This window comes from Meleagris gallopavo, chromosome 2 (genome assembly GCF_905368555.1).
Source record: "Meleagris gallopavo chromosome 2, MGAL_WU_HG_1.1, whole genome shotgun sequence".
Classification (NCBI taxonomy): Eukaryota; Metazoa; Chordata; class Aves; order Galliformes; family Phasianidae; genus Meleagris; species Meleagris gallopavo.
Genome location: NC_139405.1, coordinates 41,732,334 through 41,749,463, shown reverse-complemented (window position 1 = coordinate 41,749,463; position 17,130 = coordinate 41,732,334). Strand labels below are relative to the sequence as shown.

Genomic DNA, 17,130 nt, shown 5'->3' with positions numbered 1-17,130 from the left:
TTGATTTAATGGTACGGTACAGTCCCACAGAGAGGAAAATAACAATGTGTAGTGCCACATGTTCTACATTTTTCTTTTCTGAAATCTCTCTCTCTCTGGCTTCCCATTGATTGCATTATAGGAGAATATTGGAGGACAATTTCATTTTCTGCATTTCAGAGTCTGGCACTTAGGGCAACTTGTACTACTCACTAAGTGTGAAAATACTCTAGAGATTTAAGAGAATCTGCATGAATTTGACACAGAATAGACAGAATGAAATTATTGTCAGACAGTGCAAACAGGTCTGTTTGCTGCTCTGCTACACACTGTATGATCTCAGATAAGGTAATGTTTTTATCTGGTGAAGAATGCTATGAATTAAAGTAGTTTAGTTTTTTTTTTTAATGTATTTCACTTCTAGTAAAAATATATAGTTTTGTGTAAAAATTACTCCCAAATACTTCTTCATTGTAGAATTGTTCACAGCAGTTTTATGTAATTTTTATTCACCTATTAAAGAAAAAGGGAGAAAAGAGGAAAACTAGGGCAAACAAACTTTTGTAAAGATGCTTGAAGCAAAATCTGAAGCCGACAGCTCCTTAAAGAATCCTGTGTGAATGCTACAGTTGCCTCTATCTCTGATCACCTCAGAAAAATAAGTATTTGTTGTTAAGACCAAAAAAAAAAAAAAAAAACCAACAGGTAATTAGGCAACCTTCACTTTAGTTTCTCTGCTGACTTCTACCCCACAAAAGAATATTTGGAAATGCAGTTATCAGAAATGAATGTTCCTTCAAATCTTACATCTGCAGCTTCCTACAACTAACATACCCAGGACACAGACAAACTATTAGATACTCTATAAACCTGATAAAGTCCTGAATATCTCCAGCAGATAACTAGAGCATAAAGGAATCTTGTTAGACATGGACTAGTTCATATCCTTGCTGCCTCAGGATAGGAGCCAAAGTATTCAAGTGGACTGACAGGAGAAACAAAAACTACCCATGGCAGTGCAGGATATGAGATCTGACAGCTACAAACACACTGGATAATGTTGTTAGCATATGTTCATAGACAATTATTATTTTTTTCCACAAATCTTAATATTCCTCAGAACTGAGCACTGGACAAACTTTATGGGAAAAATACGAAAAAGATCAGGTGTTATATGACCCACATCAACTGAACCAAGCTCATACTTATGGAATTCTCTTTACAGAGAGTTCTGTGCTCCCAGTTTCCCAGGTAGTGGCTGCCAGTGTGAGATGCATTGTGTATGGATAGGGGAGTATATGCGCAAGAATTTTGAACTACAGGAACTTGAAGTGGGATTTTAAAAAGTCCTTAATTAATGAAGAGCTGAAGGCCCAGCTTTCAAAATAAAACTGCTCACTGTCTTTCAAAGGAAGCATTGTTTATTGGTAACTAGAAAGTCTGTTTTGCTGGTGTAAGCCGTATCCACATTATTGCTCTCACATCTGTTACAGCCTCCGTAGCTTTACTGGCAAAGTGTCCCTGCTGTGGATTTGGCTCAAGGTGCAGTGATGATTCCAGCTGAAGAAGATATCATGTCGTGAGCCAATTAAGACAACTATGTAATATCACCTAGTTCAGAAATAAAGCAATGCTCCATTTAAAAAACCGTCTGCAAATCATTGTTGCTATATTTTTGACTCAAGTTTGGAGTCTTGAGTTTATTTGAAAACTGTTTGGTCTCTTCATCAGAGTTCAGTAGACTGTAAGATACAGCAAAATGCAACTGTTCATAGATTATTCAATGATGTTGAAATTTCACGTTTGATATCATGGCCTGTTGCAAGAAACTGATACTATCTTGAGAATCTCTTGCAATTACTCTAGGAACCATGTGCTTATTTCAAGTGTAAAAGAGTTTTCGTTGTTACGTTTTAAAAAATCATTGGCTGCCTTCGAATTGTTTCTGATTTTTCTCACTCAGAATAGTGCAAGGTTTCCCTCCAGTGGCTGAAAATCATACGAATTATGTAAAAGCATAATGCAATATCTAGTATCTAGTTTTTATAATTTTACATTGCTAGAGATGCCCAGGAGTGCCAGATCTTATATGTAGATGTTCTTGGTCTTTATATTTAGCATGTTTCTTAGCTAACTAAGTGAACATAGAAATATGCTGAGAGCACAATGCTGTGACACATTTACACATTGTTTACTTTTTCACCCAAAAGTCATGCACTTTTTCATTTTTGTGGGCTTGTGTTGTCTTAATGTAATGGAGAATATGGACCCATTTATGTCTTCATATTACCAGTTAGCTGAAATTTCTTTCTCGAGGGTTATTCTCCAGGTATCAAAAAATTTTGTTATTTCATAGCAGATTTCTATGTTTGCAGGGAATTAAACTCTGGCCTTTTTTTTTTTTTTTTTACTCTGCAGACTGCTTTTCTTATGAGGCACAACAGCAGGTAATAAAAGAGGCAAAGAATCACAGAATCACCGAGGTTGGAAAAGACCTTCAAGATCATCCAGTCCAACCACCCACATATCACTAATAGTTCTCACTAAACCATGTCCCTCAACACAAAATCCAACCATTACTTGAACACCTCCAGGGTTGGTGACTCCACCACCTCCCTGGGCAGCCCATTCCAGTGCTTGACCACTCTTTCAGAAAAGTATGTGCTAGTATTTATCACATGTACCCATTTCAGAATTTCAAGTTTGCTTGCTGGGAGCAATTTGGTGACTAAAATCAGCAATGGGCAGCTTACAGTGGCTTAAATCTTGGCTTCCATAAGGAGGTGTGCATGGAGGCTGGTCTACAGTTTTTTCCGCATTCAACATTATCTACCGACAAGAGATTCTGCAGTCACCTTCCTCGCTTCATAAAATCCTTTGTGCCCTCCTGCATCCCCATTGTTTGTCAGAGGAGAAGAACAGGGTTGGGATGTCTGTATTGCTGCAGCCTGCATGAGCACTATGTGTTGTCAGCCTGTGTGGCTGACCACGTGTGTGTGTCCTGAATGTACGTATGTATGGTGAATACGTGCTCAGCCTTGCTACTGGCTGGGCACAAAGCCACAGCAGCTGTGCTCATATCCAGATTCAGCATACGCTGATGCCTTCACCTTGAATACTTGATTTGTTGTCTTAATCTAATGGTACAAAAGGCAGGATAACATTCTTTGAATGAATATAGCCATCTGGATCCATCCTTCTTGAAAAAAAGACCCAAAGATGCTAAAGGAATGTATGGGCTGCCCAAAGTGTAGACCTGGGGCTGGGACAGGGAAAAAGCCAAGGCCCTGAGCACCCCTTGGTGTGAAGCTGCCTGTTCAGCTGGACAGACACCAAGAGACTGGTGCCAAACTCAATGCCTTTTTCTCCTGCTACTTCTCCCTCTTTTTTTTGTTTTCTTTTTCTTTTTTTTTTTCCCCCCTAATTTCATCCTTGTTTTCCCTTTCACCTGAGTTTCTGCTTAATCTGAGAGTCTGCATATGCGATGAGGGAAAAGGAGACTTAATATGAAAACTAAGTATGACAAGAATCTATCTGGAAACTCCAGTATTATTGATAGCTCTATTCCCCCAACCCTCAAACTCCTAGGTAGCTATTTTTGGAAATTATTCAATGTTTTGTAAAAGAAAAAATATTTTGTGTTAATGTGTACTTTTCATTATCTCAGGTCAAACATTTCCCAAAGCATGCAGAAGTTAACAGGAATTAACGGTGCTGCTTAAAAGAAAATTATCACCACTGATTTATGTCTCTCTGTCCTGTTCATCTGTATGCATCATGCCTATGGCTGTTGCTCCACTCTTGGTAAAAGAGTTAAAAAAATAAATAAATAAAAATAAAAAAGAAACAGAAAAGAAAGAGAATTTCAAATAGTATCTTCAAAGAACAGGGCTTCCCCAGGGTACACCTGACAGCTCTCAAGGCTATCAGTCAAGTTAATTGGCTTCATTTGAGGTCTTCAGGCCTGAGTGCTTGTGGTTCACTTCCTAATTCTACATTTGGACTCCTCAGTGAAACTGTCAGGGCTTTTCAGTTAGATTTCAGTCTGCTTGCAGATAAAAATAGAGATTCTGCACAAACAATTAACCAGCCATTCATCAGCCTGTGGTGCTCTTCCCTTTTTGCTCCTGCTGGTTGCCAAGGTGCTCTGTGCCAACCTCACAGGGAGCAGCTGTTGACTGCTTTGGCCACATTTACTGAAGAATGACTTTGTTGCCTGGAGGAGAGGGAGGCTCCCAGTGGCTTTGTTTGAGCCATGCCTCCAGAAGACCCCTAGCAACAGGGCTGTAAACAAGTTGCTGTTTGCTTACTGGCAATCCCCAGCAATTAGAAAGCAAACATTGAAAAGGATCACAGTAGAGCAAGTTTTAGTGCTCTGTTTCTTATCTAAAGTCATCTACGAGCTGACTAGGTCATGTTAACTTTTATAAATAAATTTCTTACTTGTTTAACCTCATGCATCAAGGATATACTCCCCCACACACCTCCTGAGATTACAATATAATGATGAAAATCAACTATGATGAGCAGTTACCAGACCTTCTGGGGATAAAATCTGATATTGTAAAGCTAGTCAGTCAGTGACTTCTTAATCAGTGCCCAGGTTTGCAAATCTTTTCCTTGCTAAGAGCATCAGAGGGACTTCCTCAACTCTCCACAATTCTTTAACAACATTCCACTAGTTGTAGAACTAGAAGCGAGATATATGAGGTTGGAGAGACTCTTGGAGAGCATGTCTTGTTTTCAGAGTCTGTCTTTCATAATTATCAGCTTACATTTGATCATTTATATTTTGGAGAAAGCATGACCAGTACATGAAAATTCCACACCCTTAGTGCAATACGTGACATCAGTAAGTCAGGGCACTAATGGCCTTAGTATCACCCCTCACTGATGAGAGTATTCTTCTAACAGCTTGCAGCTGCTTAACTGTTCAGCATTTGAACTCTGTATCCGAATAGCTTCAGTGACTGCACCTGTTTCCTTTCCCCCCCTTTTTTTTTTTTAATTTTTCTTTTCTTTTTTTCTTTTTTCTCACTCCTCTTGTAGATTCATTCTGTTCAGTTCTCATTTTAGTGCTCAGGCAGCCTGAACTTAGTTGTTTTACATCTGTAGATTTCTAAAATGTTTCCAGTGGAACTGTAGATTACTCTAAAGGGAGTTGAAGCCTGCAAACATCATGTTTCCTAGCTACACAAGCTTGGTAGGCTGTGTATACATGATACATAAACCATTTACATTAATGTAGGATGAAGGCATTAAATCATTTTCTTGAGAATGAAGCCCTTGAAGAGTCCATATTTCTTACAGAGTGCGAGTAAATGATCTTGAATGCTCCCATAGCAGACAAGATAGGCAAGCTTACTAGCTTCAGCTGCTGAAGAAGACACACCTACCCCAATCTTATAAGGTAAGTAGCAAGTCTTTATCCTTTGTTCTACTGCTCTCACTCATACCAGCCGCACGGAAAATGGATATAAGCTGTATCAGCTTTATCTTTTTGAGATTAATATTCTTATAAGCAACTTAAACATCAGATAGCATTCTAATGAGGCTTCCTTCTCCCCTTTTCCTTCCCCAAACCCCCCCAGTGTTATTTGTGTTCTGTTGTTTTCCCCGTTATCCCCAATCCCCTTTTTTTTTTCCTGTTGCCTTAGACATTGAGCTACTTTCTCTAAACTTACAGGCTGGAGATTTAGCTGAAAGACAAGGTCAAGAAACTTGGTGAATTCTTTTGCTGTTTCTGTTCTTATTGCAGTCGGAATCTTAGGTCTGTTCTTTTTTTTCTTTTTTCTTTTTTCTTTTTTTTTTTTTCCTGAGACCTTAGAATTAAATAGTGGGAAGGCAATAGCACTACTAATCCATTTTAGCTGATGGAAATATTGTGATTTTATAGTTTTCCATACTGCATGTATCCTAGCTGTGTTTTATGTGTGTATTTTTATATAAAAGCTGTTTCTTAAGTCAGAAGATACTTTGTATTCAGCCTGGTCTAAAAAATCAATCTCTTGAATTAAAGAAAATAAATTAAAAAAGCATCTGACTATGGGATTTACCATGTCATTATGACATGTTTGTTGTGATGGTTTTTGCTGCATATCCCTAAAATGGATTTCAGAAAGCAGGGCTCTTAAGGAAAAAGACCATATGTTACAGCAGACTGTAAATGATCTACAAGCATGGTATCATCTTCCAACAAAATAATTCAACAAAATAATTTTTTATCCTCAGCTTTGGTTGACAACACAAGTGACTCCTCCAGTAAGCAGCATCCACTTTTTATGGTAGTATGATGGTCAACAATAATGACTCAATAGATGACTTGGGCCATGACCAAGATTTTCTGCATGCAAGGCAATTATGTTATTTGGACAACTCTGATTTGCTTCCTCAGAAGTTGGTTTGCAGTGTAACTGAGACTGGAATTAATGATGCAGGTGGCACCCTAGAAACGTTGATTCCTCCTCTGCTCCCTGCCTCACAGCCTGGAATGAATCAGAGTGCTTCCACTGACAAAAACATGGAGCAGGTAAGTTTGCTTTAAGTAAACACTGAATTTATAATTGCATGCTTCTGATTTTTGCCGACCCTCTTCAGGAAGAAAGGGCTGCTAACGCTTCTCTCTCTCTGTAGGTAGGAGGCTGTACTGACTGGTGTTGGAAAGTAGATCATAATTCTGTGTCTGATTATGTTGCTTTAATGGATCCGTGCAATAATGTGCGTTTCCTATGAGACACTTTTCCCGTTGTTCCCCTTGTTGGATAGTTACTGTTGTCTCTCTCAATTTAGAAAAAAAGGTTGGATATTCTGGCCTCCCATGTAATGATTGTGAGGTGTATCCATATTTTTATTTCTCTTTCCATAAGTCCTCTTCCTGTCCTCCATCTATTTTTTTAATCTTTTTTTCTTTTTCTGGCTCTTTTTCTTAGCTCTTGCAAAGAGATTGACAGGAGTAACCAGACTGTAACTCTTCCGATGAACGTTCCATGTGTTTCTTAGGAGATAATAAACAATACAGTGCCTTAGCTGCGTACTGTAAGGGAACTCTTCTGTTTCCAATCATTTACCTACTGAAGCTTTATCATAATTTTAACTTTTTATTTTTCTTTTTAATGATGTTGATGTCAAAATCAGAACTACTTGTGCTAACCAGGCTGCATCATATGTCTTGCTGTGAGTGTAATTCAATTCAGGGCTTCTTCTCTTCTTACTGATGGCATCACAGCTGTACAAAAGACAAGAGCTGGGAAAACTTTTTTGTTCTTCAATCATAATTCAGGAGATTTGCAGTTGGGCTGTGTTGAGGCAGTAGCTGCCTTCTTCTGTCTTCTTCTAATCTAACCTCCCTGTACATGAGGACGGCAGTCTGTGGTGTTGAGGCTGGCCTGCCATCCAGTTCCTTATTTCTCTTATGAAGAAGATGCTTATAAAACTAGTTAGGAGTCCTTATCATCTTCTCTTTAGACTAGGTCTCAGTCTAATGAATGTTTTTGGTACTCTGTCTATAGAGACAGGAAGCTTGCTAATCTTTTGGGTTTAAAAAAAAAAAAAAAAAAAGGGCTGTAGCTGAAGATAACTTCTTGTGAGTCAAGGAGCTTGCTAGTTTTTTCCAGGATAACATTAAATTTAATGAACAGTTGGGCATTGTTTGTTCTCTAGCCTCTGGCATTTGACTGTGAAGTATTGGAATAGTTCTTAAAGACTCTGGAAAATAAAGAGTGAATTTGTGACTTACTTTGTTATATTGTGCTTATCAAGTGATGCCAGATGGAACAGTTAAGAGTTTAAATTGTTCCTTCAGGCAAAGCCTTGGGAAACTCTCAGCATAGCAACAAGATTAGGGTAACTTTACACTGTGAGTTTCAGTTCTATAAAAGAGCGGGCACTTCATAATAAAAAAAAACGTAGGAAAAAGGCCCATATCTAGTATATGTTGGTGTCTAAGCAAAAGCAACAATCAACATGTAAGATCAATATAGACAATGGTACTATTTTATCTTCACACAACCTGAGTGTTGCAATTTCTGCTGACAATTCCCAAATTTTGGTGGGAATTTTCTGTGCTTAGTGCCTCTGAAAATCAGGCCTGAGTGACCAAACTAGCATTCCACAAACCTCTCAATTAACTGAATTGTTTATGATTTTAGTGTATTTTTAATGGGCACAGTGGAAAACTTGAAAGCAAATTCAACATTTGACTTGAGTTTCATGTATGTTTTGGTATTTTCTTTGATTCATGGGTTTCTTTCATTTTCGTTGTAAACTTGAGAAAAATTCCTAACATTTTGTTGCCATAGCTTTTTATTATTTCTATGTACCCTTCATAACATTTTATGTTGCCATAATCTTTTATTATTTCTATGTCTGTTCAACCATCTGTGTTTGTGAAAGAAAAGAGAAAAAAGTTTGGTCTTAAACTTGCTCTAAATTTCACATTTCCCATAATAAAAAAATGCCATTAGATAGCAAGGAATAGAAAATAAAAACAGGAGAGGATGCTGTTTAAGTTTTTCTTTCTCTGTGTGGTAAGTTAATTTGACTGACAGAATTTTGAAGCTTCTTTTCATCAACAGTTCTGGTAGTATCCTTTACCAAATAGTTCAGCAAGCCACTAAATGCTGGACCTGGACATGTTTTAAAGTTTTATAGAGGAAACTGGACCTGACAGATATCAACTGTCTTGATGCTATTGAGCTTATTGGTGCGAGACATGGATGCTTCCCTCTCATTCATGCTTTAGCTTCCAAGTGAAGGAAATCCTGGCACATAGACTAGAATAAAATGCTGGCTGATGTGAGGCTGAACACTGCCTGCACTGTATCAGTATCCGCTCTGAGTTGTGAGATGGCAAAAGCTTTTAAATGCAAATATCGACATGAAATATAATACACTATTTAAGAAATTCCTAAACCCAAAGGCCATTGATTCTTTCTGATTGAAAAACATTCCAAAATGTAGTCTTATACTGTCTCTTCATGATATTTTCAGACTGCAGGGCAGCAGGATGGAGCACTGAGGCTGCAGATGGAGCAGCTGCAGAGGCTGGTGGCTGAACAGCAGAAAATCATTGCGCTTTACAACCCAGGTACTTGGGGAATCCCTCCTGATGCTGCAGCAACCTTACCTGCCATTATTTGTACTCCAGCAGTGGAATGCAGCAGCTCTTTAAAGAAAGAGGAGGTCTTGTGGTTGTTTTCAGTAGCTTGGGGTTCTTCCTCTGGCAGTAAGGCTAAAATATTTATTTCTCCACATAGACTTATGCACAAACTGTAAACCCCAGAAAATGTTTGTTTTAATTTTTTACTTTTCATTACCAGGAAGTATATGAGGAGGAGTCTTATATGTTTAGTAACAGATCTCCCATATAGATTTCTTTTTGAAGTACAGACTTTGGACTTCTGGTCTCTGCCAGGATCTCCTCCTGCCCCCTTCCTTCACTGGCCTTTATCTGCAGGGCCTTTTCTCTCTCATCCCTCACTCCTCTCTACCAGCTGCTGTTGCACACTGGTTTTTCCCTTTCATAAATCTACTCTCTCAGAGGACACCCAGCATGACTCATGGCTCAGCTCTGGCAGTGGTGGGTCCCTTTGGAGCAGCTGGAGCTGCTCTGATCCGACACAGGGTAATGCTGGGCTCAAAACCTTGCCATGTAAGACCGATACAGGATTCTTTTCTGGAAGCAGTGAGGCTGGATCTGTGATCACTTTCCAGAACTATTTATATGCTTTCCACTTCTAATAAAACATGCAGCAAGGGCCACCTCAGAGATGCTCTGTGATACTTAAATCATACCTGCTAATGTGCTTAAGAAGACATTGGAGAAATGTGTTTTACTTGCTCAGGAGTACTTTGTAAATTCTCTCTAAGCATATTTCAGGTAATTTTGGGTATGTCTGATGTACAGCAAGCACTTTTACAATTGAAGTATATAACAAGAGCACAGTTTCATTATTTCACTCTGACAATACAAAACACCAGGGAGCATGAAAGCAACAGTGTTGTAGTGCAATACCAGCTTAGCAGAGACTTCCAGTTCAGCGCAAAGCAGCTGTCATAAACTTCTCTCATTTTCCTTCTCTGGTAATTATTTTTAGGTTTTTCTGTTTCTCCTGTGATACCTTCCCATCTAGTAGCCACGATGTCATCCCTTCCATGCTTTCCTGCTACTTTATCTCCTGCCCAGTTGCCACCCAAAAATTCTTCACAAGTTGAGAGCCCAGGATGCTTAGAGACCTCCCCATCAGCAGTGCCTTCTGCCCTGCAGAGCAGCTTCCCACCAGTGGTGCCAAACGAGAGCAGTTCAGAAATCTCAGGAGAGCACCTGCAGCTGTCAGATTCAGGTAGGTGAAAAGCACTGGAAACTTGAATATAAACATGCTGTGCAAATCTGAATTTCTGCCCTTCCTGGTGAAAACTTTTATTGCCAGGCAGAGGAAGGCCTGACTTTTATGGCAGTTTGTAACAAAGCTATTAAAGTGTTTTAAAATTTATTTTGGAAAATTTCTGAATCTCAGTGATCCTACTTCTGATACAAACAGAAATTGGGCCTTGTGGATATACATGGTCATTAAATTGGAAATGGTAAGGTAGAGTGAGGTATGGTGAGGGAGAGTGTAAGATATGCTTAAGGGAAGATGAATAAAACATAGGATATGGATATAGCATACAAAGGTGAGAAAAGTGCGTGAGAAACTAAGGCTTGAAGGTGTGGGAGCCCCAGTACATCAGTTTAACACCTGACTGGAAGCTTGTCAGTGCACTTGGCTTTGAAATGTCCTCCAGCTGATTGTGTGCTTGAGGATGGGGCTGAACAGAGCGGTGCTGACTGCTGTGATGAGGGTGGGTTTTTAATTCTGGAAACATGAACAGGGGTGCATCAGCAGCACATCTAATGTCTCTAATTTTTATTTAAAGGGATAAGCACAGAGCCATTGCTTCAGAGTACTGAGATCCCCACAAAACAGCTTTCCAGACAAGATGCTCAGGAAGAAATCAGAACAAAAAACAAAGGTGAATTATACAGCTGCCTGGATGCTTTTGTTCTTGCCTTGTACTGGGAAGAACTTGGGGGAAAATTGTAGTGCTGACGCACTTCTCTTGCTATACCATTCCCATTGCCACTTTTCTTGTAGATAAATAGATAGATAATCTAAAAGACTGGATAAAGCAGACCCTCACTGATGAGACTGTAAGGAGGAAGTGTGGATTCTGCATCACTTGCTGGAACTCACCTGCCATGATGTGCCACCTCCAGTTCTACTACATACTAGACTTGTAGAATCATAGAACCATAGAATTGCTCAGGCTGGAAAAGACCTTAAAGATAATTGAGCTCAACTACAACTTAACAGTACTTAACAACTTAACCCTAACTCTAGCAACCCTCTGCTAAATCATGTCCCTGAGCACCACATCCAAACAGTTTTTAAACACTTTCAGGGATGGTGACTCAACCACCTCCCCTGGGAGCCTATTCCAGTGCCTAACAACCCTTTCTGTAAAGAAGTTTTTTCTGATATCCAACCTAAACTTCCCCTGGCACAACTTAAGGCCATGTCCCCTTGTCCTGTCACCAGTGAGAAGAGACCAGCCCCGCTCTCACTGTAATCACCTTACAGATATTGGAAGAGAGCAATAAGGTCTCCCCTCAGCCTCCTTTTCCCCAAACGAAACAGCCTCAGTTTCTTCAGTTGCTAGGATCATCTAGTCCAACTATCAACCCATCACTACCATTCTCACCAACCATGTCCCTCAGTGTCACATCTGCCTTTTTCTAGAAAACCTTCAGGGATGGTGACTCCACTACCACCTTGGGCAGCCTGTGCCAGTGCAATTCTAGTCTATAGCAGGTGACTGAGTTGCAGAAATAACACTTCTTTATATGTCATCAGACTGAAGATATTTAGTATGTGGCCGAAAAAGCTGAGGGAAGAACATTAAAAACTTTTGTATCACCAATGTCAGTGCTCTACAGGAAATCACTTTCACTAAGTCACTGAAAAGAACAGGATTAGATGTTACCCCCTATGCTTCCTGAACTAGATTGAGTCATGAGACCTGATAGGGCATTACAAGCTTTTGTGTTGCAAGAGAGTGCGTTGCCAAGGCCTCCAGGGGCACTAGGTGTGTCAGTGTCAAAAAACAAGCTTTGTGCTTTCTGGCAACAGCAGTGGTGTTCTGTGTGAATAAGTCAATAAAGACATTTTCCTGAAATTGACAGACCAACTTGAGCTATAGAGCAAGTCTCAATTAGGTGACATTTAGATAAATGATTAAATGCAGTAGAAGCATTCTTTTGTAAGGAACGTAGCCTGTAAGCCTAAATGGAAAGATGGACAAACTTGCACGCTTCTGTGAAATAGAATGGAAAATGCCCAGTTAGAAGGTCTCTTGCCTATGAACATTGCTATTTAAAATGTTTAAAGAACTGACTTGTGAGTCAGCATGTTTTATAGATACAGAATTTCAGTGCTGTCCAGCGATGAGTCTCCAGTGTAATATTCTGCAGTGATCACATTAACTATGAATTACAAGTCTCTTGAGGCAAGGAGTACAAATCACCATTTCTTGTTTCATTATTCCCAGATGTTAGATTTGAGGATTAGTAGGTGTGGGTTTTTTTTTTCAAATTTAATTTAAAAATATTCTATGAAGTATTTTCAAAAGTCAAAACTTGCATAAATTGTTTTCATTGACCTTTTTCCTGCTGCTAAGATAACAGTCAGTTAAAAGAAAGGACTTTCCCTGAAGTTTTTTTTTGTTTTTTTTTTTTTTAAGAACAAACAGAACAAATGAAGGAGATTCCTCCATTTCCCTTCAGCACAAAGGTAGAGACTGGAAACCTAGGAAACAGGTAAGAAATGAATCTAATCAGTCAGTCAAACTACAAAGGCATGTTCTTGTTGATTGTAAAAATACTGTATAACACATACCAACTGACACCAGCCAAAAAAGTTCCTAAAAGGAAACAAAATTCATGTATACTTTTAACAGGATGTTTTAGAGTGGGTCTTCGGTGTCCAATAATACTATATCTTTTGCTAACATGTTTCATGTTGAAAAAGAAGAGAATAAGAACTACTGAACAGAAGATAGTTGGAGAATATTACAAATAAGTAATTTATTTCCTTGCCTAGGCCAATCACAGCAGAAATAGATACTAGACAGAAGACTTCTGAAAAATGTATTGACCAGCTTCAGGTAGACACTCAGTTGACAGAAAAACAGGAGCAGAAGCAGCAGGTACTGTGCCATTGGTGTTTTTACTTTGTTTTTGATGAGTTCTCTTGGACTTGGAGGTTGTATAGGTGCTATTTTGGCTCACTGTGTAGCAGCACGTTTTTCCACTGTTCTTTCATGTGATATTGGAAAACTTTTCAAAACCTCCCTTCCCCTCTCCCCCCAAAGAAAAAAAAAAAAAAAGGCCCCATCCCCACATTATTGGCGTATGAGCGGTTGCGTTGGACCTCTTATTACTCAGTCACAGTTCCTGCTATCTCCCACTGTATTCTGCTCTGCCCACATACTCTCTGGAACATAATTTTTGCCTGAGTCTCAGCTTACTTGCCCAGCTCAGCCAGACATCAAGGTTGATTCTGTTAGCTTCTTAATACTGATCATCTCCAAATTGTTTGCTTCTCAAAACTTTTCTGCTTTTTGCCTTTCACAAAGCCATATGAAGCTTTAGCAGACACAGTTTAAACAATCTCATTGATTCATAGCATATTTCTCACAAAATTAAAAGCAGGAATGACTATAGGTAGTGTGAAAGTGGCATTTGATGCAGAGATGAATGCCAGAAATTACCTTCTCCTTAAAGATTAAGACAAGTTTATGTGAAGGTCTGACTTTGCAATTTCAAGCCCTACAGATTTGTGAAAAGCTGTTCTACAAAGCTCAAAGTTTTTATTTACAGGGGAGACATATCTCCTGTTTTCATGTCCTCCTTTTGTTTTCTAGTCTAGATGATCTTTGAGGTCCCTTCTACCCCAAGCCATTCTGTGATTCTTTGATATCTCAAACACTAGCTTAGAAGCATCTCATAAGTTGTCTTGTCATTGTTTTCTGTGTTAATGGCTGGAAGTTGAGAAGATACTTTTTTCTTGTTGCTCTTTGTGCCAAATCTGACAATAGTTAATGCCCAGAGTTTTGAATCAGCTCAGAACTGGGTAATTGTTCTGTTAGAGGCTAGGTTAAGGCTTTTAACAGCCTTAACCTTAATACCAAATGCAATAAGGACTTCTTCAGTGGGAACCTTTGGGTGTCAGGCCCTGCATTATCTTAGGCATACAGAATTAGAAGGAAGGTGTATGTTTTATTACTCAGTAATTTTCTCTGTCTCATTGGGAAAATAACATTTTAAACTGATGCATTTATATATTTCTGCCACGTTGTACAAAACACTCAAACTGCCTTCAAAAACAAAGGTGAAAACTCTCATCTTTGACCATCCAAACACTTAGCGCTAAGTGTCTTAAGTTCTGACGCTCCTTAGGATTTAATGGAGGTGTCACACAATGACTCATCTTAAAAGTTCTCATACCTTTTATGTAGTCTGCAGACTGTTATTCATGAGCTCAGTTATCCATAGTCAGGTACTTTAAGAATTCTAGTGACTCAGCTTTTTCAATTAACATAAATACTTTTCTTTCTGATGAATGAATCTCAGATTATGATTGTCGTTATTTTTGCTGTTTTTTTTTCAGAGCAAGGCAAAAGGAACACCTCGGAAGACTTTTCTAAAGCGAAAAGAAGGTACTATAAGGGTCAAAAAAACTAAACAGAAGCCTTTAAAAGAAGTGAGCAAGCATTCCAGAACTGATGTGGAGCACTGGAGTCTTTTCTCCCAGCCTGGACAAATGGATGCAGGGATACTGCAGCCAAGGGAATATCCTCATGTAAATCTGCAGATCAGCAGCTCCATGCATATGGGTACACATGGAAAAAAAGCAAATTGTGCTTTAGCTGAGAAGGGAATTAAGGCTCAGACTTACTGTGAAGTGAAAGTACAGGAGCAAAGTGCAGAAGAAAAAGTAGTGATTAAAAGAGATAAAGATGCTTTTGGCTCACCTCATATGAAGTGGACTGAAATCCTGAACTCATGTCCTGAAACAACAGAAATGAACCTACAGTTAGGTGGGGAAAGTGAAACTAATCACAGGGATTCTGTAAAGCAAGCTGATAGAACTGATGAAAGACTTGTGGAGGGTATCCTGCAAATAGACCTAGGTAGAGCAAATCAGCTTCTACAGGGTGAGCTCAGAGAGGAAGAAAAAAGCCCTTTAGAAGTCCTGCAAAAGTGTTCTACACTTCAGGATATAGAATCAGAATGCATGAGGAAAGCAGAGTGGAGTGCAGTCCCTGCATTCATACAGGGCCAGAAGCATGTGCAGGTATGCCCACAAGTACTTGTTTCAGGAAGCCAGAGCCCAGAAAGCAAAGGACAAATCCACACTGGTTTTAAGAAGATCAATGATAAGATCATAAAAATTACTTGTAATTCGCTTGAGGCTATGGAGCAAGAAAGCTCATCCCAGCAGGAATGGCAAAGGAAGGGGACAGCTGCCATGACATGGCATGTTGCATCTTCATCCCACGAGTCAGGCTGCTTATCGTCCAACAGTGATGATGACCCCAAATCTCACTGCAGTCAATATCCCTCCCAGCATGGGCCTCAGGTAGCAGATCATTCTGACAGACATTTGGATCTCTCTGAAAATGATTATGCTAGTGATGAGCCCAGTGAAGCTGAACACATCTCCATGAAAAAGAACATCAGTTCCTCCTCAAGAAAACAAGATATTCTAGCACTCTCAAGACAGCAAAGTCTCTCCCTCAGCACAAGCAGCAGTGATTCCAGCACTGGAGCTGTCAAGCTGAAAGGGAGCAAGGCTCACTCATCTCTTCAGCATTCTGCATTTCATCTCACAAAATCCAAAAGGAGAGAGGATGAACCTGAATCAAAGGCCAGGCATGTTACAAGCCTTGATCTGCCATCCTCAGCAGTGGTTTTTAGGATTAAAGGAGCCCCTTCAGTGAAGCAATCACAGAATAAACTGCCTACAAATGCGTTAGGTAAGAGCTACCTAAGTTTTTGTTTCCATTTCTTTTCAATATGGAAATTAAATTTCTCTTACTTTGACTGATTCTGTTTATGCTCCCTAGGTATAAGCTCACCTCTGTTGGTATTTCTCAGTCAGAAATTGTTAAAAACAGAAAGGAAGGGAAAAAATACCTGCAAGGCCTTAGTTATGCTTGACTCTATGTCACTGGCCATTTTTTCTAATTGTGTTGCTAAGAGATGCAGTTTCATGTACAGACTTTTCACCCCATGAGACTGGTGGATGTTTCAGTCAGTCCCTGGAATCAGTGCTAGAGTTTCTGGTAGCATATATTCACCCCCTTGACTCTTGGCAGTGAGAAGTTCTTGTTTTCTATTTATCCTCCTCAGAGACAATGTGAGATACAACAGGCTGGGCAAAATAATTTCTCACAATTGCTTATTTTATTCCTCAGACACAGAGAGCCCAGTATTAGTAGAAGATTATGTTTTCCTATGAACATCTTCTCTCAGTTTGTCCCAGATAGTGTCACACTTCTTCAGCCAGAAATCCTCCTCTTTTTTGGCTTGGTTATCTTACTTCTGGAAAAGAAATGGTATCCTGCTGAGAAAGGATTTAGACCTTTTTATTAAATTGGTTCTTACTCTTTTTTTTCTCAGCTTCCAGTGTAGGACTTTACCTCCTTCAGGCTAACTCCTCATCTCAAACATACTTGCTGTCTCTCCCCTTTATTTTTTTTCTTAGGGTGATTCAAAACCTGTTGTCCTTCCTGCAGCAATCACTGCGGCAGGAATACTTATTCCTGACAGCTCTTAATTACTCTGTCCCAGATTGCTAAGCTGTTCCAAAAAGAGCATCAAGGACTGTGTAAAAGCTACATTCAAAATAAAGTTGAATTATCACTTGACAACCATATTCACAGTAAGGAATTCAGCTGCTGACACTGATATATCCCCCAAATCCATTTCAGTTATCATGACCTGCAGGGCTTGGACCGCACTACTAAGAACTATATTGGAGTCTGAATACTTCTGTAATTATTCTCTGATAAGTTAATTCTGTTTGACAGATTCATCAGTAAAATTTACTG

The 17,130-nt window shown here is 39.3% G+C and overlaps 1 protein-coding gene across 18 annotated transcripts in view; it reads left to right on the top strand.

Annotated features, from left to right (window-relative positions):
* Positions 1–5,164: 5,164 nt before the first annotated feature.
* Positions 5,165–17,130, top strand: part of LOC104909699 (uncharacterized) — a 40,433-nt gene continuing 28,467 nt past the window's right edge. For 4 of the 18 annotated variants that reach the window (XR_014882159.1, XM_085219852.1, XM_085219850.1 and 1 more), the window contains exons 1-8: positions 5,171–5,389; positions 6,211–6,508; positions 8,968–9,064; positions 10,074–10,319; positions 10,894–10,989; positions 12,757–12,832; positions 13,116–13,221; positions 14,685–16,053. Coding sequence is in view for 17 of the 18 variants with exons in the window: in XM_085219852.1 (XP_085075978.1) it covers positions 6,269–6,508; positions 8,968–9,064; positions 10,074–10,319; positions 10,894–10,989; positions 12,757–12,832; positions 13,116–13,221; positions 14,685–16,053 (2,230 nt within the window). In the remaining variant the exon portion in view is untranslated. Of the gene's footprint in view, positions 5,390–5,732; positions 5,750–6,210; positions 6,509–8,967; positions 9,065–10,073; positions 10,320–10,893; positions 10,990–12,756; positions 12,833–13,115; positions 13,222–14,684; positions 16,054–17,130 lie in introns of those variants that run through there. The other 14 variants (XM_085219865.1, XM_085219866.1, XM_085219857.1 and 11 more) reach the window with 11 other exon arrangements.